General features: G+C 45.5%; 1 protein-coding gene and 1 long non-coding RNA gene across 3 annotated transcripts in view; one reads left to right on the top strand and one right to left on the bottom strand.

Annotated features, from left to right (window-relative positions):
- The window catches only part of SLC47A1 (solute carrier family 47 member 1), a 43,030-nt gene extending 36,866 nt beyond the window's left edge, over positions 1–6,164 (bottom strand). Inside the window, exon 1 of one of the 2 annotated variants that reach the window (XM_051992091.1) lies at positions 5,883–6,164. In XM_051992091.1, the coding sequence (XP_051848051.1) occupies positions 5,883–5,999 (117 nt within the window). In that variant the 5' untranslated portion in view covers positions 6,000–6,164. The remainder of the gene's footprint in view (positions 1–5,882) is intronic. The other variant, XM_051992090.1, reaches the window with a different exon arrangement.
- LOC127558785 (uncharacterized) lies at positions 3,756–4,864 on the top strand. The gene is made up of 3 exons (XR_007952980.1): positions 3,756–3,949; positions 4,239–4,363; positions 4,705–4,864. It is a non-coding gene; the product is annotated as an uncharacterized LOC127558785 (long non-coding RNA).
- Positions 6,165–23,681: the final 17,517 nt, after the last annotated feature.

Here is a 23,681-nt window from a genome sequence, read left to right as displayed (position 1 = left end):
TTCCACATTATTGTCAGACTAAGCATCTCAAGACACTACTTGGATCTCTCTAAACTGAAGGCACTTTGAGGTCCCAGAACCTTCCTTAAATTAAGTAAGTGCCTAATAAATATTTGCTGGATTGAATTCAGCATAATTCCCTTGCTCAAAAATCTTCAGTAGCTTTCCACTGCTTATAAGAAAAAACTCAAACTCATTTTCGAGGATCCCTTAACCTGGCACTGGCCTTTCTGTCCCACTTACTTCCCAATGTGCATCTTCTCATCCAGTAGAGTTTTCTTCCATAAGATCCCCACAGACACTCTGCTTATCCACTGATGCTCTCCTACACTTAGCTTTCACCTTATTTAGAAATAAACGAATGACAAGCACTTATTAAGTGCCTAACAACCATTGAACCAAATACTAAGAATATAAGTAGAAAATAAAGATCGAGGGTATGGGGTAAAATGCTGAACCCAAAAAATATGTTGAGGTTTCAGAACTTTCCCTGTATGGTCCAGCAAATGCTGTGAAATGCTGTTTGGACCTCAATGGGGTTTCAATGAGACATCTTAAAAACTTTGTGGGCTTAAATTGTATTTAAATGAAGAGGCAAAGATTTTATTAGGCTTCTGATAGTGAGATAATTTCCAAAAAAGGGAGGTTAGCAATTAACAAGGGGAAGATGCCATAATAAGAGGAAAGACAATTAAAGCAGGCTAAGTCCTACGGCTAAACAAAGGCAAAATTCCTAGAAAACTAGCTGCCATAAAGTAGGTAGTTCCTAATGAACCCATAGAGAAATGGAATACAAGTAGGTTCTTTTATACGGGAAAAATAATGTTGGGGATCGACATTACAGCTTAGTCTTCTGATTGGATATGGTAACTATGAGGTCATGATGATTTTGTCATTGCAAAAAACTCAGCAAGGAATTACAAGATAATCCTGACAATTCTCCTTGGTCATCTCAGAAAGTTCAGGTGGCGAGGGCCCACTGCCATAAAAGCCTTCTCCTGTCCGTGTCCCTCCCCTCGGCCCACCTAGACACTGAGCTGCCACCGGGGTCTTACTCACTTCATCACTCCAAATCAGAGTCCCGCTCCATGAGTCAGTTTTTACTAGCTAAGCAGCAGGGCTCTATCTGCATAAATGGCTTTTTTCTCATCGTCTCGTGTATATTTTGTCTTTGCCAAATGGACTGGAATCTCTAGGAGGGCAAAGAGCACGTCAGATACTTAGGGCAGCACTGGGGCCGGTTCTTCAGGAAGCCTTCCAATTCAGTCTGGCAGTAATGATGGAGGGCAGGACCCAACCTCAACAGTTCAGAGACCTGCAGGCAGCGGTTTCCAGCTCGACTTTCCATTCATCCTAATGTGTCTCAATGGTTTTGTTGGAGAAGTCAGGGAGCAGCTGGAAGGTGCCTTGGCCAACTCAGGAAGACTCAACTTCATGAGTCCCTTCACCCAGTTTGCCTGTTTACCCATCTGTCAAATGAGCCGAAAAAGGAACCGGCAAATCCAGTATCTTTGCCAAGAAAATCCCCAGTGGGTTACAGAGAGTCGGCTACAACTGAAGAACAATTAAGTCACATAGCTATTAAGTAGCACAATATTAAGTATCAAATCCAGATGGTCCGACTGGAAATCCTCCTTCTACTGTTCCAGGTTTGGCCAAGAAGAAGAACTGGCTCTCCCTCTAAATTGCTTTTAATCTGTGAGCAAAGGTTGTGTCCCAGAGGCTCACTTGGCCACCCAGGGAGATTTAGCGACCTTAGGCTATTACAGTAGCAGGGATGAGGTCCCTAGCAACTAGGTGGGGTTCACAGAGAGAACCTGAGGTTATATAATTATAATACTCCCCGAGGCAAGCAGGGAAGGGCCTGATGGAGATCAGCTAGGCGGACAGTCTCCCCACCTCTGTGGCCTCTGAGATAGCCTTATCTTACTGTATTTAATCTGAAAACCAAGTTGTGATAGCAACCCTCCACTCTCCAAGTGACATTTCCCTTATGGAAATCTGTCTGTGGCCAGGACATCTTGGTTGAATCCCTGTTGGAGTTAGCTCGCCATGGCTTTCTTCTCACTCTTCCCCCCATGCCCAATGGTCTCTTTCTCCTTCTTTGAGCTAAGTAGCTCTTATAGAGTAATTTTAAGCTCCTCTGGGGGTTTAACCTGCCAGTTAATGGCGTACTCCCACCTCATGGTGGATTGCCTTTCTGCTGATTGTGAGTTCCACTAGGGAACTTGCCTTTCCCCTTGTTAACTGTTAAATCCCCTTTCCTTGCTCACTGTAAGTTCTCCCAATCTACTTCACATTCATCACTCTGGGTATCCATTTCACCTTTTCTCATAAATAAATGTCCCTTTTGGCAAGAAGAAACCCCGTGTGAATTAGTCATGTGCTGCCACGCCTCAAGATTTGGGGGTTCCTATATCAAGCTCATCATTTGGTACTAATTGCTCTCCTGACCCTCATCAGTATCGTGCTCTAGGCTCAGGCTCCAGTCTGCAAAATGAAGGGGGATGACCCTTGTATGGGTCCAACATTCCATGAACCCCTAGTAGCCAATCTGAGAAATGGGGTTCCGTTTTGTGATGAGAAGAGTATCGGAGTGTCTTTTCCTCATGTCACAGGCTAGAATGGTTTTAGGGAAGCATATGATATTAGGATCCCAGGAATAAACAGCTCACCTCAGACAGAACCATGGGGAGGAGAGACAGAGATAGAGACAGACAGTGAAAAACAGAAAGACAGAGACAGAAAGGGAGGAGAGAGGCAGAGAAAAAGAGTGGGAAATAAAGAGGGAGATAGAGACAGTGACAGAGAGAAAGAAAGGGAGAGAGAGAAAGAAGTAAGAAAAAGTTTGGGAGAGAAAGAGAGGGAAAGAAATAGAAAGAGGGTTAGAGACAGAGAGTGGGAGAGAAGAGAAGAGAGAAAAAGAGGAAGAAAAAGACAGGGAGGGAGACACCGAAAGATAGACTGACAGAGAAAGAAAAAAAGAGAGAAAGGAATAGAGACAGAAAAAGAGAATGAGGGAGACAGAGATAGTTGACAGGGGTCTAAGTCAGGACCTGAGTTCAAATCCCAATTCTTCCACTTACTACCTGTGTGACCTTAACTGTTGGGGCTTCAGAGTGCTCCTCTGTAAAATGGGAGCAGTGTGAGCACTGGGTGGCCTCCAAGGTCCCCTGCAGCTTTCACATGATGAATTCATGAGCGCCTCCTTCAATCCCCCCTAGCGAACCGGGTCCGGTCTCTTCACCTGCTCTTTCTGCTGCTTAAGCGACAAGGTGAAGCAGAGGGAAGGGGGCGGTCTGGCCATTTCTAAGGAGAGAAGGACTGGAGGTGCTGAGGGCCCAGCGCCCTGCCCTTGCCCCTCTGCTGCAGGATTCTCCCACCTGACCAGAGAGCCGGGCCCTGTCATTAGGATGCTGGCAATCCCCAGGCCCGAGTTAATTTGCATTGGTGATCTTCTCTACCCCAGAGGCCCTGGTGAAGAGGTCCTGGGGGAAGGAGGGATGTCCTGCAGCTGAGCAGTTAAGGGCTGTTTCAGAGTCCTGCCTGGCTGGACATCAAGAGCTGTAGAGACAAGATGGGACCAATCTGTCCTTCAGATGCCCATAATTTAATCCATTTGGCAAAAGACAAACCCTGCTCCAGCCTGAGATGCAGGCAGGAAAGTGGCTTTTCTGGTCAAACAAGCTCGGGCTCTTAACAGTGAGGCTGAAGACTTTTTTTAAAAGCCCTAAAAGGATAGAGATGCAGCAGAGTGTTGTAATTCATAGGGATCTGCAGTTAGAACAGGAGGAGACGCTGGGGCTCCCATCCTCAGGCTTCTCGTTTAACAGGTGAGAAAGGTGAGGATTAAGTGTCTAGGATCCTAATACATGTCTGAAGATTCCCCGGATTTGGAGGCAGAAGATCTGAGTTCGAGTCTGGCTGTTCATTTGTTCTCTGACTAAGGGTAGGTCCTATCATTTCTCAAAGAGATTCCCCTTTTCCTCATCTGTGAAACAAGGGGAGTGGGGGAAACTGAATGATCGCCCTGAGGTCCTTCCAGCTGTGGACCCCCCAATAATCATCAAGTCTGAGCCCCTCGTTTGGTAGATGGGGGTGAGAATTTCATATAGAATCGGCCAGGCCTGGGGTTGATCCTTTAGGGGTGGGCAGCTGGGAAGCCAGGGGACAGCCAGAGAATTTAGTACTGAAAGGGAAACTTAGAAGTCAGCTGATCCAAGCCCTTCATTTTACAGAAAAGGAAACTGAGGTCTAATGAAGGGAAAGAGTTTGTCCAAACTCTGGGTCCAAGGCGGGATCTGAACCTAAATTAGTGCGGTACAGAGAAAGTCTCCTGGAATCCACTCCTTTGTGTAGTTGGGTAAGTCACTTGTCTTCTTACCTGTAAAATGAGGGGGATGGATGGGTTGATCTGAAAGGGCCCATCCAGATAGAACGTGCTCCGGCTAAGTGGGAAGATCCCAATGCAGCCTGGAGCCCGCCCTGCCAAGTGGGACCATCTCTCCCGGCTGCCACAACCTTAACCTCCCAGGCATCCTGCATTCTACTTGCCCTCAGTTACTCACTCCTCTTATTTAACCTTGAGCCTCAGTTTCTTTTTCTGCAAATTCTGTATGCTGAGGTCTTCGAGTTCACTTTGAGCTCTAAATCTACAATTATACAAATCCTTTTTTTCTTTTTTTTCTCTCTCGTTTATTTAAGGAAAGGATGTAGAAAAGTCTCTCCCAAAAAGCCTGGATGACTCAAGTGCTAAGAGAAAAATCGATTTGAAAGCCATTGAAATCGATTGAAATCTCCTGTTATGTAATGCTTTTGGGCTAGCCCTGAAGAACAGTGATAATAAAGATTCTAAGAGACTCGAGGCTGGGCTTCTTGAAACTTCAATCTCTCCATCTTTGGAATGGGCACAATGATCATCATCCTCAACTTTGCAGGGGGTGAACTGAGGACACAGGAACCTAGCTTACCTTCTCAGCTAAAGATTTAATATTGTTATTGCTTCGCTGGCCTGAGCAGGGATCCCCGAAGCCCCTGATTTTCCCCAGAATCATTTCTCCTTCCCCAACACAGGCTGCGTGGCCAAACAATGGATTAGCCCTAGAGAGGGAGGGAACCTCAAAAGTCATTTAGTACAACATTTGGCCCAGCCCCCTCCTTTTACAGATGGGGAAACTGAGGCCAGGAGTAGCATTTAGGGGACGGTCGCTCTAGAATTGGAGCGGTTAGCAGCGGCCCTCGCGATCCACGCCTCTCCTCTCTCCCTCCCTGCAGTGTTCAAGAAGGAAAATTAAAACCCAGGGAGATTAAGGTCTGTTCTTCTGGCTCCGGAGCCTGGCCACTCTTTAGCGCTCCACCGCGGGCCCGGTCGGTGGGCCTCCATTTCCACCTCAGTAAAGTGAGAGACTGGATCGGACGGCCTCTAAAATCCCCAGCCTCCGGCTTCCATCCCTGAAGGATCTAGTCCACCTCGGCCCGCCGCCCGCACCCAGCCGGTGTCTCTCCCACCCTAACGCTCCCCGAGGGCTTTCCCGCGTGTTAGCGCCAGCGATGGAGTCTCAACATCCCCGCACGTGGCTGCAAAACTAGGTGACCAGCTCGTGCCCGCGTAACAGTTTGCGTAACGGGGAATGAAGTTGGAAAAGTCCTCCACAAGTCAGGTCAAGCAGCAGGGGGGGATCTGGCGCTGCCTCAGACTCGGCGCGGACTGGAGCCGCTCCCCCTCTCCCCGCGCGAAGTGCCCGGGGCTCTCAGGTCCCCGCAGCCACGCCGGGCCCTCCACCCGGGCGGGGCCGGGTCCTCCAGGTGGGCATTCTCGCTGTGCCCGGGCGCGAACGGGGCAGAGGGGGAGGGGGAGGACGAGGAGGCGCAGGGAAGCTTACCACCGGGCCGGCCAGGCACAGCAGCTCCCGCAGCTCCTTTCGGAAGTTGAGCGTCAGCAGCCAGCGCAGCCCCCGGGGCTCGGAGGGCCCCGGCGCGTCCTGGGGAGCCACCTCCATACTCTGCAGTCTGGCTCCCCGGCGCAGGGTACGGAGAGGGCCGGAGAGCGCCGGGGCTCTAGGCGAGCAGTCCCCGCCCCGGCCCGCCCCTGCTCCAGCCTGAGCCCGCCCAGATCCACCCAGGGCGGGCCGGGCCGGGGGCAGCTGCGGGGCAGTGCAGGCGCGCCGGAGACGCCGGCGCGCAGCTGGGAGCCGCGGCCCGGGCGCGCCACGGCTACGGCCCTGCACGCTCTCGGTGTGGGAACGCGCTGGGCTGAGCGGCCCGCCCCCCGCCCGCTCGGGCGGGCCATTGCCCTGACCGAGCCCTTGACCTTGTCCGCGTGTTCTCTAACGGTACCGCCTGGCGCGCGCGGCGCGGAGCCAGAGCACTTGGCCATTAACTACCTGAGTGACGCTGGCCGAGGCGGTTCCTTCTGGGGAACCTGTTTCTCCACCGCGAAGACGAAGTCGTTGGGTTAAGGCTCCCACGGATCCCTGCCAGCTCTAAATCCTATTGCAAGGAGAGCAGAAGCCTTCCCAACTTCCCCAGATAACCTCTCGCCTTAATTAACTATGAATTTAGGAGAATTGGGGAGTTTTAGTTAAAGGACTTTACACAGCTTAAGGGCAAACAGAAGCACAAACACATGAAGCAGAAGCTTCATGTTAACGCTAGATTTTTATTTAATCACCTACATTTCCACCCCCCCCCACACACACACACACACTTCTGGAAGAAGCATCTTTTATGGCCAGTAAAAAGAAAGGAAAAAAAAGGAATAACCTGGGAAAATAAACAAAACAGTCAATTCATTATTTTGACAATGATCATTATGTTTTCCATATCCTGTGGGCCACTCCCCCCACCTCTGCAAGAGCGAGTGATGTTTGGCAGGGAGAAGGGAGAGCGCGAGATGGCCAAAGTAACATTTGAAAGCAGCGGGGTGCCGGAGAAACAGCACCAGAGCAGGGCAGGAGACAGAGGTTCAAGTCTATGTTTTGCTGCTAACTCTGTGACTTCTCTGTAAAAAATGGAGAGTTTGGGATGGGGGAAAGTTTGAATTAGAAGCTTTCTAAGTTCCTTCCTTCAGGTTCTGCCATTCCATGAGTCATTTGTCCATTCATTGGGGAATTACAGTTATTTAACTGTTTGCCCAATAGGTCTCCACAGATGGCTAACTGAACAAATGCTTGAAGAGGTAGCCTTTTTATGGCATTTTAAGATTTGCTAAGCATTAGATTAAGACAACTCTGAGATAGCACTATCACCTGGCAGATTGGCTAGGATGACAGGAAAGGATAATGATGAATGTTGGAGGGGATGTGGGAAAACCCCGACACTGATACATTGTTGATGGGATTGTGAATGAATCCAGCCATTCTGGAGAACAATTTGGAACTGAGCTCAAAAAGTTATCAAACTGTGCGTACCTTTTGACCCAGCAGTGTTACTACTGGGCTTATATCCCAAAGAGATACTAAAGAAGGGAAAGGGGCCCACATGTGCAAGAATGTTTGTGGCAGCTCTCTTTGTAGTGGCCAGAAACTGGAAACTGAGTGGATGCCCATCAATCGGAGAATGGCTGAATAAATTGTGGTATATGAATATTATGGAATATTATTGTTCGGTAAGAAATAACCAACAGGAGGATTTCAGAAAGTCCTGGAGAGACTTACACAAACTGATGCTGAGTGAAATGAGCAGAGCCAGGAGATTCTTATATACTCCAACAACAATACTGTATGATGATCAATTCTGATGGACGTGGCCCTCTTCAGCAATGAGATGAACCAAATCAGCTCCAATTGTTCAGTGATAAAGAGAATCAGCTATACTCAGGGAACTATGGGAAATGAGTGTGGACCACAACAAGCATTTCCATTCTTTCTGTTATTGTTTGCTTGCGTTTTTGTTTTCCTTCTCAGGTTACTTTTACCTTCTTTCTAAATCTGATTTTTCTTGTGCAGCAAGATAACTGTATAAATATGTATACATATATTGTATTCAACATATGCTTTAACATATTTAACATGTATTAGACTACCTGCCATCTAGGGGAGGGGGTGGGGGGAAGGAGGGGAAAAATTGGAACAGGTTTTGCAACTGTCAATGCTGAAAAATTACCCATGTGTATGTTTTGTCAATAAAAAGCTATAATAAAAAAAAAGATTTGCTAAGTATTTCATATGCATAGTGTCATTTGATCCTCATGATAACAGTATGAGATTGGTGTTATTATTCCCATTTTACAGATGAGAGAAACTGAAATTGTCAGTTACCCAATGACACACCACTAGTAAGAATCTTAAGGCAGGATTCCTGACACTTTAGCTACTCCTACCCAAACCATGATCTCAGTATCACGGTCTTCCTCTTCACTTCCCTAATCCTGGAAGCCACACCTTGCTTCATATAGCCTAACAGTCCGTTAAGTTTTGTTGGCCCCCACGTCATATTGTTGAGTCACAACGATCTATTATTGTTCAGTCCTGTCTGATGCTCTGGGCCACCATTTTGGCAGTTTTCTTGGCAGAGATACTAGAGGGATTTGCCATTTCTTTCTCCAGCTCATTTTACAGATGAGGAAACCCAGGCAAACAGAGTGAAGTGATTTGTCACACAAGCTAGTCAGTGGCTCTCTCTGTCTCTCTGTGTCTGTGTCTGTGTCTCTGTCTCTCTGTCACTCTCTTGCTATGTCTCTGTCTCTCTCTCTCTCTTCTCTCTCTGTCTCTCTGTCTCTGTCTCTGTCTGTCTGTCTTTCCCTCTGTCTCTCTCTCTCTGTCTCTGTGTCTCTGTCTCTGTCTCTGTCTCTGTCTCTGTCTCTGTCTCTCTCTCTCTCTCTCTGTCTGTGTCTCTGTGTCTCTGTCTCTCTCTCTCTCTCTCTCTCTCTCTCTCTCTCTCTCTCTCTCACACACACACACACACACACACAGACACACACACAATTATAGCTGTGAAATTGATTTTTGTAACCAAGGGTCAGACCTACATTTATTCCCATTCCATTTCATCTCATTAGACTCCAACCCCTCGCTCTGTCCTTTTAGGGATTTTCTGCAGCCTCACTCACCCAGTGTTCTTCCAGCTCGGTGCCATCGGCAGATTTGAGGATTGTTTTAGTTATGCTTTTATCCAAATTAATAAAAATGTGAACTGGAACCGGGCTCAGCATAAATCTCTAGGACACGGCACTGGGGACCCCCCTGCCCTGGTGGGGCAGATTCTTTGAGACTAGCTGTCCAGCCCGCTCAGAAGCCTTTTAATTGTATTGCTGTCTAATCTATTTCTCTTCATTTTTATGTCTTTCTCATCTCTGCCTTCTAAAGAACAGCACTAGTTACTGTCAAACTTTTTACTAAAATGTAGGTAAAACCTTGGCAAATCAGGGGATCCAGCCCCTTCGTCAGTTAGTGATTCCATCTGTTCTTCTGGGTTTGTTTTATTTTATTCATTTAGTTTTTTTGTTTGTTTGTTTGTTTGTTTGTTTGTTTGTTTCCTGAGGCAATTGGGGTCGAATGACTTGCCCGGGGTCACACAGCCAGGAAGTGTTTAGTGTCTTGGTCCCATTTGAACTCAGGTCCTTCTGACTGCAGGGCTGGGGCTGGAACCACTGCGCCCCCTAGCTGCCCTAACTGATATTCTTTCTATAGAAGACCCCACGCTTCTGTAACAAACCTTGTCTCTCTCCTCAGCTAATCCCGCTTCGCCAGCTCCTTGTCCCACGTTCACCGGCTGCGCCAGCGGCGTTTGGAATTTAACGGGTTCAGGATGGAACGCGACCTTCCCCTCCCCGCCCGGTCCCTTTCCCAGATTCCCTGGTTCCCCAACAGGGCCCCGGCCATCCTCCCAGCTCGGGACTTTCCCTGTCTCTCATCCGGGGACCTAGTCGCCACGCCGTCGTTCCCCGTCCGCAGCCGCTCTCCCACCTGTCGCGAGTCCACACACGGAGCCTTATTGCTTCTACTGAGTAATCTCCAGCCTTTCCCTGCCCACTGCGCCCCCTCGTGTCCCTGCCCTGCGCGGCACCGCATGGCCCTCTGACTCCCCAAGCGATCTCTTCTCCAATCCCCCGGGTGACATCGCTCAGAGCGGGGCCTTTCAGCGCTGGCTCTTGTTCTGATCGCGGATCGGAGCCCCGCGCAGGGCAAGCCCCGGGCAGTCCGCGCGCTCCTCAGCTACGGCGACTTACGGTCCCAGCAATGGCGCGCGCTGGGGTCGGGAGTTCGGGCAGTCGGGGAAAGCCCGAGGGGGTGACTCCCAGCAGGCCCCGCAGCCACGGGCCGTGCGCGAGAGGTGTCCGCCGCCCTGGCCCGGAGGAAAGCCTCGTGGGCGCTCGGCAATTAGCGAGAGGGCAGAAGGGGCCTGTGACTTTCGGAGGGAAAATCCTGCAACTTTCCATTTGTTAAGCTTGGGGGAAATTGGGACTTGTGGGAGTTCGATGTCTCCCATCAAGGTTGTCTGAGAACTGGGCAAGGACTGGCTTTTCACACGGCTTTCTGGGAGTTGTCGGGAGCTATACCACGCGGACTTTGCGGGACTTCCGGGGAAGGCGCTGGGGAAGGTCCGGAAAGGACATGACTAGGTCCTCCCTAGAGCCCTGGCAGAGTTGGCAGTGACAGTGGCAAAGCCATAGTGGACGTTGGGTCAGCCCCAGGGGCAGCAGAGGAGCAGTGATGCAGATAAAGCTGCCAGGGCCCGTGGTCACTGGGCAACTTTTCAGGAAGCGCTTAGCAGACCAACGCATGGAGCCGGGGGCCATAACTCTTTCTGGTTACAGCCAGGAGTAGGGACTGACCACCTAGCACGTTCTATCTCCCCTCCCCAAGAAATGGACAATCCCTGAGCCAAAGCTCCTCTGGGGCAAAGATTTGTTCTGGGCCCCTCTCTCTAGGGCTCCCAGAGCTGGGGGAAGGTTCTGGCTGGAGGCCCACTGGGCCACTTGTAAGCTTAGAGGACCTCTTGGCTACTTTACTACATGTGGTCCAACCTGAGACTGTGAGAGAAGCATTTTCATCTCTGCTCTGGTCCAGCTGTTTCTGGTAACCTTCCTGCTCATTATCCCATTTCCCTTTGGGAAATCTTACTGAGAAACACAAAGATGTGACCTCACCTCACAGACAGGTTGTTAAGATCCCAGTCTTGTTCTTTCTTAAGGGAAGAGGCAAAGCCTGGGACTCTTGGTCTTTGTTCTCCTGCTTAGGCTCTCCTTCAGAGGATGTTACATGGCTTATTTGTGCGTGTGTGTGTTTTGACCTTTTGTTTCATTTTTCTTTTCTTCCTCCAGTACCGACCAGTGCTACTCATGTGCCTGAGATTAGGGTTGTCCGAAAATGGCCCTAGATTCATTTTAGTGATGGGCAGCTGATTGAATTTCAGTTCAGTAGTTTTTCAGTTGTGTTTGACTCCTTATAATCCCATTTGGGGTTTTTCTTCGCAAAGATACTGGAATTATTTGCTATTGCTTTTCCAGCTCATTTGACAGATGAAGAAACTGAGACAAATATGAGGAAGTGATTTGACAGGGTCACACAGATAGAAAATGCCTGAAGCTAGATGTGAATCTCCCTAGCTACAAGCCCAGTGCTTGATCCACTGTATGACCTAACTGTCCCTAGCATATTGCCTGAGATAACTACAAATTAACATTATGTTGTGTTGTACTTTTATTTATTTTGTTAAATATTTCCCCAATTACACTGACTGCAAGTTTGACATCTCTGCCCTAGGAAACCTTTAAGGCATTGCCATTAACAAGTAGGTTGGGGTGGAAGCAATATCTGCCATAGTTAGCAAAGCTAACTTTTCCTTAAAAGATTTAAAAAACATCCTGGTGATCTAATTGGCTCAGGGAACCAAGGTTTGGGCTTCCTAGTGGCCTGGGTACAAAAACCAGCTCCTTTTCACCAGTGGACCAGCTTGGTCAGGGACAGAGGCAAAGAATCTATAACCAGGTGAATCAATGCTATATTCTTCCCAAATGACCTTTCTATTGTATGGTTAAAGAGACTTCCTTAAGTGGTCACTTATGAGTGTCTTATTTATTTATTTATTACTTTTTATTATAGCTTTTTATTTACAAAACATATGCACGGGTAATTTTTTCAGCATTGACCCTTGCAAAAACTTCTGTTCTAACTTCTCCCCTCCTCCTCCCCACTTCCTCCCCTGGATGGCAGCTAGTCCCATATGTGTTAAATATGTTAAAATATATGTTAAATACAATGTATGTATACATATTTATACAATTGTCTTGCTATACAAGAAAAATCAGATTTAGAAAGAAGGTAAAAATAGCCTGGGAAGAAAAACAAAAATACAAGCAAACAATAACAGAAAGAGTGGAAATGCTATGTTGTGGTCCATACTCATTTCCCAGTTTTCTTTCTCTGGGTCTAGCTGGTTGTGTTCATTACTGATCAATTGGAACTGATTTGTATCCTTTCATTGTTGAAGAGAGCCACGTCCATCAGAATTCATCCTCATACAGTATCGTTGTTGAAGTGTACAATGATCTCCTGGTCCTGCTCATTTCACTCAGCATCAATTCCTGTCAGTCTCTCCAGGCCTCTCTGAAATCATCCTGTTGGTCATTTCTTACAGAGCAATAATATTCCATAATATTCATATACCATAATTTACCCAACCATTCTCCAATTGATGGGCATCCACTCAGTTTCCAGTTTCTGGCCACTACAAAGAGGGCTGCCACAAACATTCATATACATACAGATCCTTTTCCCTTCTTTATGATCTCTTTAGGATATAAGCCCAGTAGAAACACTGTTGGATCAAAGGGTATGTACAGTTTGATAACTTTTTGAGCATAATTCCAAATCACTCTCCAGAATGGTTGGATCAGCTCACAACTCCACCAACAATACATCAGTGTCCCAGTTTCCCCATATGAATGTCTAATTTCTAAATCTGAAACACCAGATTGACCTGAATTGTGCCTACCCGATACACACAACCACTTCCTTTTAAAATATACAATTTCTAAATGATGTCTCTATTGTTACTTCTCGTGAGTGTTAGAAATATGCTGTCTCCCTTACATGAACTGATGCTGAGTGAAATGAACAGGACCAGGAGATCATTGTACACTTTAACAACAATACTACATGATGATCAATTCTGATGGACGTGGCCATCTTCAACAATGAGATGAACCAAATCAGTTCCAATGGAGCAGTAATGAACTGAATCAGTTACACCCAGAGAAAGAACTCTGGGAGATGACTATGAACCATTACATTGAATTCCCCTCTATTTTTGTCTGCCTGCATTTTTTATTTCCTTCACAGGCTAATTGTATAATATTTCAGACTCTGATTCTTTTTGTACAGCAAATAATTGTATGGACATGTATATATATATATATACACATATATATACATATATATATAGTATAAGTTAAATACTATATATGTGTGTGTGTGTATATATATATATATACTGTATATATACTGTATAGTATAGTAAAATATATATATGTATATATATATATAGTATTTAGCTTATACTTTAACATATTTAACATGTATTGATCAACCTGCCATCTAGGGGAGGGAGTGGGGGGAAGGAGGGGAAAAATTGAAACAAAAGGTTTTGCAATTGTCAATGCTGAAAAATTGCTCATGCATATAATTTGTAAATAAAAAGCTATAATAAAAAAAGAAAATTCACCCCCCTCAAAAAAAGGAAATATGCTGTCTCCTATTATACCCTCCAGTTCTTTGGAAACTGTGGTGTTCCAAGCTTTATAACCATAACCGCACTTCTAGGAGAACACATTTATATTTTTTAAAAAGTGAATTGTTGTTTAGGAGCAGCTTGGAGTGGTTGAAAACACTCCGTTTTCCCCCAAATGCAATATAATCACCACCAACAGTAATCATAAATTACGAAAAACATTTTAAAATGCTTGATGGAAAAAAGCAATATTCTGCTTGGTTGCTGAAATCATTTCCCAAAAGCATAGAAGTCTGACCATATCACTCTCTTGCTAAATAATCTTAAAATGGCTTTCTGATGCATCTAGGACAAAACATAAAATCCTCAACCCTTCTAAAGCAGACACTACCCTCCATTACCGCCCACTATTTTTTCCCATTACTTCCCTTTTTGTAGCCTATCAATTGCTCTGCTAATCTCTAAATTTAGTGCTCCACCTTCCTATTCCTTATAGGCTATTTCTCAAGACTAAGTGACTCTCATTTCCTCTTTAACTCCTTTTAAGACCCAATTCAGGTGTTTTTGCCTCTAGAGAATCTTTTTTTTTTTAATTGTTTAATCTTCTAACTGTTAATACTTTCTTCTCTCAAATTATCTCACATTTGAGAATAAAATTTCTGTTATTTGCCCTAATAAATAGTATATCCTTTAAAAGAGGGATGTTGATGTAGTAAATAGAGCACCAGTCCTAAAGTCAGGAGGACCTGAGTTCAAATGTGACCTCAGACACTCAACCCCAATTGCCTCAGCAAAAAACAAACAAAGAAAATAGAGAGAGAGAGAGAGAGAGAGAGAGAGAGAGAGAGAGAGAGGAAAAGGACAAGTTTTCTGTTGTTGTTTTGTATTTATACTTATAGAGTCTTCGACACTCAACAGACATTTAATTAATACTGGTTAAATGTAGTCAACTTTATCCACCATGTCTTTTTCCAATGTAGGTTTCTAGGAACTTAATTCCACTTCTATCCAATGGGTGGCAGAAAAGTCCTACAAACTAAGCCAATTGTGGGACCCAATCAGCATCCCCAGGTGCAATATTGGACACCTATATCCCTTCAGCCTCTCTTAAGAAGGTCCCTTTATTCCAGCTGACATCTGGACCTCACAGTCGTAACACTGCTCTTAACTTTGAGCATTTAAAAGCCATCACAATCTGGCTCCAGTTTATATTTCCAGGTGGATCATTACAGATTTTTATTTTTCAGCCATGCTATTACTTGCACATAATTTTCCATCTGCTTAGCCTTTGCACAAGCTGGGATGCTTTCTTTTCTCTCCTCTGTTTTGGAACTTCAGAGAGAGAGCAAGCTCAAATGCTAACACCTTAAAAAAAACGTATTCTTCCTATTGTTAGTCTCCTTTCCCCCATCCTCAATCCCATCACTTTGTATTTACTTATTTAGCACATCCTCTGGGATTACTTCCTTACATTGGCAGTCTGGCTCTCCAAAGGGTAGCCAACAACTACTAGTTTCATGGTACTATCTGATGGCCTGGCTTTCTATCGAGAGCCTGAGTTTCTAGTACTGTTATTCACCAACTACCACCACTGTGCTTCCCATTAATAATCAGACAGAAGCATTAGTGAGCTTTTAGCAAAGATATTTATTATGATTGTATAGTATGAATGGCTGGCATAAAATGTTACCCCAAAACTAGGCATATTCTCTCACTAAAAACATAAGGTACTTGAGGAGAATGGATTCAAACTTTTTTTAAAAAGCTTTTTATTTTCAAAACATATGCACAGATAGTTTTCAACATTCACCCTTGCAGAACCTTGTGTTCCAAATTTTTGTCCCTTCCTTCCCCCCACCCTCTCCCCTAGATGGCAAATAATACATTTGTTAAACATGTGCAATTTTTCTATATATACTTCCACAATTATCATGCAGCACAAGAAAGATCAGATCAAAAAAGAAAAAAAAAACCCAAAATGCACACAAATAACAACCAAAGTGAAAAAACTATGTTGTGATCAACACTCATTTCCCATAGCCCTCTTTCTGGATACACATAGCTCTCTTCATCACAAGATCAGTGGAACTGGCCTGATGGATTCAAACTTTAAATACATCAGTAATGAGGTACAAGTGTAGAAAACACTGGGGCCATAATATAAGTTACTGGTTACTGTAAATCTTTATCTACTTCAATGTGAGAGTGTGTTGTATCTCCAGTCCTGCTTTACTATATTACATTGATTTCAACTTGATGAATTTATGACAGTTGGAGAGTCCAAGGAATTTAATTTACCAGGTTTTCTGTTTATCTGACAGAGGCTGAGAAATTATTCAAGTTATGCATTAGTTCAGCACTTCCAGTCCCAGGTAGTATCGACTTACTTCAGGAGATAACACTGTCCTATTTTTAAGTTTCTCATTAACACTATTTCTTCTTTTTTGGAGCTGATCTTTTTTCTTTCTGAGGAGCCTGAACTCCTTCTGAAATCTTTATCTGCTCCTCAGCTAGAATGCCCTGGATTGATAATTAATTTATGAAATTATGAAATTCAGCGAGGACCTCCTGTTTTTTAGGTTCTCCTCAAGAAAGACCAGACCTGGAAGTGAGAAACAAGGTGCTAATCACATTTTTAATAAGGCACAGAGATAAGTGGTGAAAAGTGGGGAGGGATACAGAGGCAGAAGATGCAGCTCGGAGATGGGGGGAATGGGATGGTGAAAGAAGATAGAGTTGGGAAGAAGATGGGGAAAGAGCAAGAGCAAGATAGAGAATATTATTTATGTGATTACAGATTAGAATTGGGAGCAGTAGGCAGCACTCTCAAGATGGAACAGAGCTTGGAAGATAGGAGTTTGAGGTTTCACTTTTATAGGATTTGGGGGGAAAACAGATCCTACCTGTACCATGTACGGGTTTATCCATAACATACCCAAATCATCTCAAAATTATCGATAAAACTTTAGTTATCATCCCAAAGTTGTCAGCACCTTTTGATGTTCTGCTGGCCTGGATTTGTGGAGGTCTGGGTTTTATCTAGAATTTTTACATCATAGGATTCTAGAACTTTAACAGGTAGTATACATATGCTAGGTTGTGAATTTGAGTTAAAATATGATACAATTTGCAAATCATGCTCTTTTGATAACTGGGATTGTTTATATGGGACTTCCAGGCTCTTCTTTGCAATCTTATTTCTTTCTTAAAGACTAGACTAGACCAGAAGGAGAGGATGGAGTCAAGGGGACCAGAACAGGATAAAATTTTAATACAGTAGTAACTACATGAATTTCTCTTTAGGAGTGATTCTCAACCATTCTTTCCCTCTCCCAGGAAAGGTCTTATTTTATGAAGTTATTGACATTTTCAGGTAAATGTCTTTCCTATCTGTTGGCAGATGCTTTCTCTGTCAGAGCTCACCATCTCTCTGGTATTTCCTTCTACCATTTTCAGTTACTCATGGAAATTCTGCTAGGACTTTCATCTTTCCAAAACTCACATAGTCACTTGGGACAGGGGAGACAGAGGGAAACTCTTTTTCCATCCCAAGTAATCTCCCTTCCAGGGCTTCACTGGGGTTACTAGACCAGCTAGCTACTACTCTGACTTTGAATTGGCTTGCTGGGTTTTTTTGCTGAAGCAATTGGGATTAAGTGACTTGCCCAGGGTCACATAGCCAGGAAGTGTTAAGTGTCTGAGGCCAAATTTGAACTCAGGTCCTCCTGACTTCAGGGCTGGTGCTCTATCCACTGCACCAACTAACTGCCTCCACTTGCTATATTTATAGGCACCCAAGAAGTATAATAAATTCTTTTCAACCAACCAATGATAAGATGTTTCCTCTGTAGCTTCATATGTCCTTCATCCAATGGTCCCCAAACATAAAGTCCTTTCAATTTCATTAAGGTCTTATCTATATATTTCAATGAGAGTAAAGGAAAGATCTTTAATCCCTAGCTTTTTCTATTGATTGATTGACTGATTGAGGAGGAGGAGAATAATATTCTACCCTCACTCTCAAATATTTTATATTTCCTTATCTTTGAACAATTTCTTAGTAAAATCTAAACTCCTAGAGGGCAGAGATATCTTGCTTTTGTCTTTGAGTCCCCAGGGACTAGCAAAATGTCTAACACATTGTTGGAGTCCAGCTCCAGTGAATATGGAGAGTGTGGATCAGAATTAACTATCCCAGGCCAGGTTTTGCAATCTTAGTTTATTAATCTGAGAGCCAGAGTTTATATACTCTTTAAACTAGTGTTGCATTAACACCAGCTACTTCCAGGTGATGCTATATATATTCCAGGGTTAATGTAGAGATCAAACGTTGACATTTCAGTTCCACCTTAACTAGCAATAACAAGATATCTATTGTAAATAACAGTAACTATCAATAACAAGATAGTTGTCAAACAAAACAAAAATGTATAAATGGAATGATGCCTTGTGGATGTCACATGCGTTCTCCATCAAGATTATCCAAATTCATCTGGAGCCTGTCTTTCATTCATTGTTAAGGGAGGTGGTGAGCCAGTGCTTCGAATCGTTCCTTTACAGAGAGCAGAGAGAATCGGACTCTTCCTGTATATGGATTTATTCAATACCGGCCCTCTACAACACACAGCAGGCATTTAAAAAATGCTTGTTAATTAAAGATGCTTCTGAGGTTATGTGGTCTTAGCCTTTAATTTTATCGATGAAAAATAAACATCCAGAAAGGGAAAGGAGCTTATCTAAATTCACAGAGCTGGGATTAGAATAGGGTCTTCTGTTTCTAAGGCTAGTGGTCCTTTCCACGGCACTATTTATTACCCCCTTTTTAGGTATGAGGAAACTGAGACCTAGAAAGGTGGTCCATCAATAAATTAACAAGTATTGACTTCTAAAATGTTTCTGTGTTAAGGGACAAGTCAATTCTCCGAGAGCCTCCACAGTTGTGATCATAGCATCTGAAGGAGCTGCGGGGCAGCCTTTGCTGACACAAGTGTTGTGGATTGGGAATGAGATAAATCAGAGGCAGAGAGAAGGAGAGAGAGGTCAGATAATGCAATGATTTCTCAGTCAGAGAGGTCAGAGAACAGCAACGGCCTCTCGGTCTCCTTGTAAATTCCTCTCACACGAGGAGATCCATTCTGGATTGGGTCCGTGTATTCCAACATTTGTGTAAGATATTTATGTCTATGTAAAGTTGTCTAAATGTGGTTGGAAGGAGTCCTTGAGAGACCACTTTGGACTCTTGTCCACCTCTAAAGAATGCTGCACTTTCGATTTGAAGGGAACAGGAGAAGGACCACCAAGTTGGCCATTCTTTCTTCCAGCTTTCGAAAAGGGTACGAAAATAGAATTTTATCTATCTACTCTCCTAAATATAATTATATATGCATATATAAAATCTACATATATATTTATATTTGCTATATATATAAAAATCTAAATCTAGGAGCATGATTTTGGTGGCTGTGCCTTAAAGGTGGTGGGTTTCCTTCAAAGTTATACCAGTAGGTTTAATTCCTTCTCACCGAAAGCTGGTTACACAAAAGATTATCATAGTGAATAGTGAGCCAATCCATGAAGAATAGCAAGGAAAAACCAGAGAAATTATACAGATGAGCATATATCCAAAAGCAAATGAGCTCTTTAGATGAAAATGAAATGCAATCTCAGCTCAACTAAGAGAGACCCTGATTTCAGTCAAGGAGAAATTCTCTTAAATCTCTGGGGAAAAAAGCTGGAAATCAGGGACATGCTGAGGATTGAGTGTCCCTTACATATTGGCAACCTCCAAACTAAAGCATCCTTTCTCTTCAATCTGCAACCTATCCTGAAGAGAGTCTGGGACAAGTGTCTTCTACAAATAATGAAACCTTTTCTCCAAAGCTTTCACACCAACTCTATCCCTCCTGAAGAAATGAAGCATTGTATAAACATTCCCTCCACTAGTTCAGAATTATATCTGCAGGCCAACGGCTGGAATGTCTCACCTTCGGAAGCCTAGTTACATTTACCCTTACATACACATGTCACGTGTGCGTAGGGATTGCTTTATTCTTTGTACTTATATCCCCAGGGCCTACTACAGTGTCTGGCACACATTAACCTTCAATTGATTCACTCGATGCCTACTAGGTACCAGAAAGCCAAACCAAAAACTATCCTTGCCCTCAAAAAGCTTACCTTCCAAAGGACCAAATGGTTTTTTACACTTATAAGTATATGCACAATAAAAGGGAAGGGAATATTTATTATACATATAAATAAATAAAAAGAAAAAAAGGAATATTTGTTAAACTCCTACAATCTGGCAGATACTTTATAAATATTATCTTGGGGTCACAGTGGCTCCAGGAAAGGTCTCAGGAGATCAGAGATGTGGAGCCACTTGTAAAATCTGTAAAAAATTTCATTCCCTTTTCCTTTCTTATTTCTAATCTTATAAGATTATTTCATCTTATTAAAGATGAAAAAATGGAGGCTGAGACAGGGTAAGTGGATCACCCAGAATCACAAGCTAATGTAAGTTTCTAATATCCAAGATCTTCCTGAATCCAAGTCCAGCCTCCGACCATGGAGCCACAGATTGGACTTCATTCCAGGTGTGGGGGCCAACCTGAGCAAAAGTGTGGTGATGGATGAGGGATGAGAAAGCTAGTCTGGACGCATCGTAGAGAATGGGGAGGGCAGTTGGGTCTGGAAATATGGCCATGGGCATGGTCTGGGCTGGGGGAGGAACCCCAAGTATAGCATGAGCATGCTAGGGCTTTCCGTCTGATAGCACGTGTTGGCCAAGGAAACAGCCTTGGCATCTGTTGGAGATCCTGAGTTTGAAACCCTGACTGCATCGCTTACATGATGTGAAACTCGGGTAGGCCATTAGCACCTGATGTTCCCCTCTAGACAAGGAGATGGGGGCAGACTAGATGATCTCTAGGGTCTTGGATGCCTCTGGGTCAAAATCTATGGCCCTAAAATCTAAAGAGGAGACCAGGGAGAGCTCAAGTTCACGTAGGGCAAGATAACTTTTTTCCTATAGTTCTACACCCAAGAAACCTAGCCAGATCCTGGCTTCTATCTATTCTCCTTAATATAATTTAAGTGTAAATATAAATAGAGGGACAGGATTTTGATTGCTATGCCTTAAAGGGAGCAGGGTTCCTTCAAAGTTACACCAGTAGGCCTAAAACTATTATAAAGACATGATCATCAAACCATTTGGTACAGATCAGTAGATCTGTGGATCAGTAGAATAAGTTATGTATAAAAGACACAATAGTCAATTCCCTCCCTCCCTCCTTCCTTTCTTCCTTCCCTCCTTCCTCTCTTCCTTCCTTCCCTTCCTCCTTCCTTTTTCTCTTACTCCTTCCCTCCCTCCTTCCTTCCCTCCCTTCTTCTCTCCTTCTTTCCTTTCTTTCTTCCTTCCTTCCTTCCTTCCTTCCTCCTTCCTTCCTTCCTTCCTTCCTTCCTTCCTTCCTTCCTTTCTTCCTTCCTTCCTTCCTTCCTTCCCTTCTTCACTCCTTCCTTCCCTCTTTCTTTCCCTCCTTCCTTCTCTCCCTCCTTTCTTTTATCCTCCCTCCCTCCCTTCCTTCCTTCCTTCCTTCCTCCCTTCCTTCCTTCCTTCCCTCCTCTCTTTCTCTTTCTTCTTTCTGTCCACATAAGATATTATATCCTTACCTACAGATGCTCTTCAAAGCATTTTTTATTTTGCACCTCTGAACTCTTCCAAAATATTTTGGGGTTTCCTGGCTAGATTTCTTTCTTAAGGACCAGGCCTTAAACCAAAACTAATCTGATTCTCATTGGCCACTAATAGGTCCTAGGCCCCACCCCATTTGGTCATTGTTTTGGGACCTGATTGCCCCTAAATATAAATAGCAATAATCTCTGCATTGGCCTGAAATCTTGAAGGTCTTCTCTCAGTTTTATTTAATTTAAATTTGTTTGTTCGTTTGTTTATTTTTTTTGGTAAGAATATGTAAGATGGAGAGTCTTTGCTTCAATTGCTGCCTATCCTTAATCACTGTGGCCTCAGTCAAAATGAAACCTGTTGATGACCTTAACTTGAAAAGGCCGAGGTCTCCCGTTGCATCCAGGGCCATCCCCAGCCAATCTGGAGAACAACTTGGAACTGCCCAAAGGGCTATCAAACCGTGCAGACCCATTGACCCAGCAGTGTCTCTACTGGGATTATATCCCAGAGATCTTAAAGGAGGGAAAGGTGCAAGAATGCTTGTGGCAGCCCTTTTTGTAGTGGCCAGAAACTGGAAACTGAGCGGATGCCCGTCAGATGGGGATGAATAAATTGTAGTATATGAATGTTAGGGAACATTATTGTTCTGTAAGGAACGACCAGCAGGAGGATTTCAGAGAGGCCGGAGAGACTGACATGAGCTGATGTTGGGTGAAATGAGCAGAAGATCACGTGATGATCAGCGGCGATGGCCGTGGCTCTTCTCAGGGGATTCAAGGTAATGGATTTGGGTGGGAAAAGTGCCAATCATGTCCAGACAGAGAACTATGGAGCCTGATTTTTCCTTCTCCCTTCGCTTTCAAAGTTACCCCAGTAGGTTTAGCTTCTTCCTACCAAAAGCTGGTTACATGCGGTGAGCCAATCCATGCAGAATAGCGCAAAAATCAGAGAAGTTAGACGGATTGGCGCAGACCAGAAAGCCTTTGCTTCGCAGCACCTGGGAGTTCCGCAGCTCAGCAGTACTTGGGAGAGCTCACAGGTCTGAAGTTTGGCAGCGGGGCACGCCGGGATGTGTAGTCCCCCTCGGCCACTGCATCTCTCGGGCCGTCGCCGCGGCGCCGCCGGACTACACTTCCCAGTGTCCCTCGCGGGCCGCGCGTTCTCTCCTGCCCCCTGGCGGCCGCGAGCGCTAGTCTCAGGCGCCTGAGGGTTCCCGGGGACGCAGAGCATCCGCGAGGCTAGACCAACCTGCTGCTGCGCTGCCCCGGCACCTGCCCGGCTGCTGCGGGCGGGCGGGCGGGCACAGGTGAGGGATGCGCGTGCTGCCCCGCTCTCGTGCTGCTGCTGCCCCTGCCCCCGCTGCTGCCCCCGCTGCCGCTGCTGCCGCTGCATCCCCGAGCGGGAGCCCGTCGGTCCCGCAGAGCCGGTGCAGCACCTGCCGGGAGGGAGGGGGGAGCGAGGCGGGAGGGAGCCCAGATGGAGGGATGGAGGCGCTGAGGATCCGCAGCCCGGGGAAGGAAAGGCTCAGGGCCGGACGGGACTGCCGCCTCCTTTCTTTCCCCTTGGAAGGCAGCCTCCTGTCCCCTCCTCTTAGCCTCTGCGCGCTGAGACAGGGACCTCCACCAACCTCCCCTTCTCCTGGCTGTCCCAGCGCCCCTCCGAGGTCCGTCCCCACGACCCTGCCGGGCCCAGGCGGAGCCCTTCACTGCCCGCTTCGCCTTCTGGCCCCAGTGGGCATGCTTGGGATTGGCGTGCAGTTTGGGATCGGCAAAGGTGGCCTGAAGGGCCAGGCTGGTGGCTCCCCCCGGCCCCCAAGGGGACGCACCCCCCGTTCCCAGACCCCTCGGTGTCTGAAATGGAGCGGAGCTGCGCTTGCCAGGAGGGGCCCCCAGCCTAGCTCACCTTCAGGGAAAGGGGGGAAGACGGGTCCCCCGGAGCATTTGGGGGGTGCACAGAGAACCAGCGCAATGAACCCTTGCGTCCCTGCCAGCCAGAATTTAGCCAGGGCACACAGGGGCAGGGTGTGTGGGACCCCCCCCTTCCGCAACTGTGACACGCACACACGTGCTCTGTGCAAGTTCAAGGTAAGGTCCCTAAAGCTGCCATCTCAGAGCCCACTCCCCGCAGTGGGGCCGTCCCACTTTGCCCTCGGGCTTTGGGTGGTCCGGGGGCCACCTTTGAAGTGGAACTAGTTTTATTTCAAAAAAAAAACAAGTAAATGGGGAGCTTAAACCTCTCTATTTTAAATTTACTCTTGTGGGGGAATTCATCACTAAGAAGTAAGCTTATATAATAAGTAGGGGACATTTTTTTTCAACTACTG

This window comes from Antechinus flavipes, chromosome 4 (assembly GCF_016432865.1).
Source record: "Antechinus flavipes isolate AdamAnt ecotype Samford, QLD, Australia chromosome 4, AdamAnt_v2, whole genome shotgun sequence".
Taxonomy (NCBI): Eukaryota; Metazoa; Chordata; class Mammalia; order Dasyuromorphia; family Dasyuridae; genus Antechinus; species Antechinus flavipes.
Note: the sequence above shows the minus strand (reverse complement) of the source record. Positions and strands in the feature narration are given on the sequence as shown.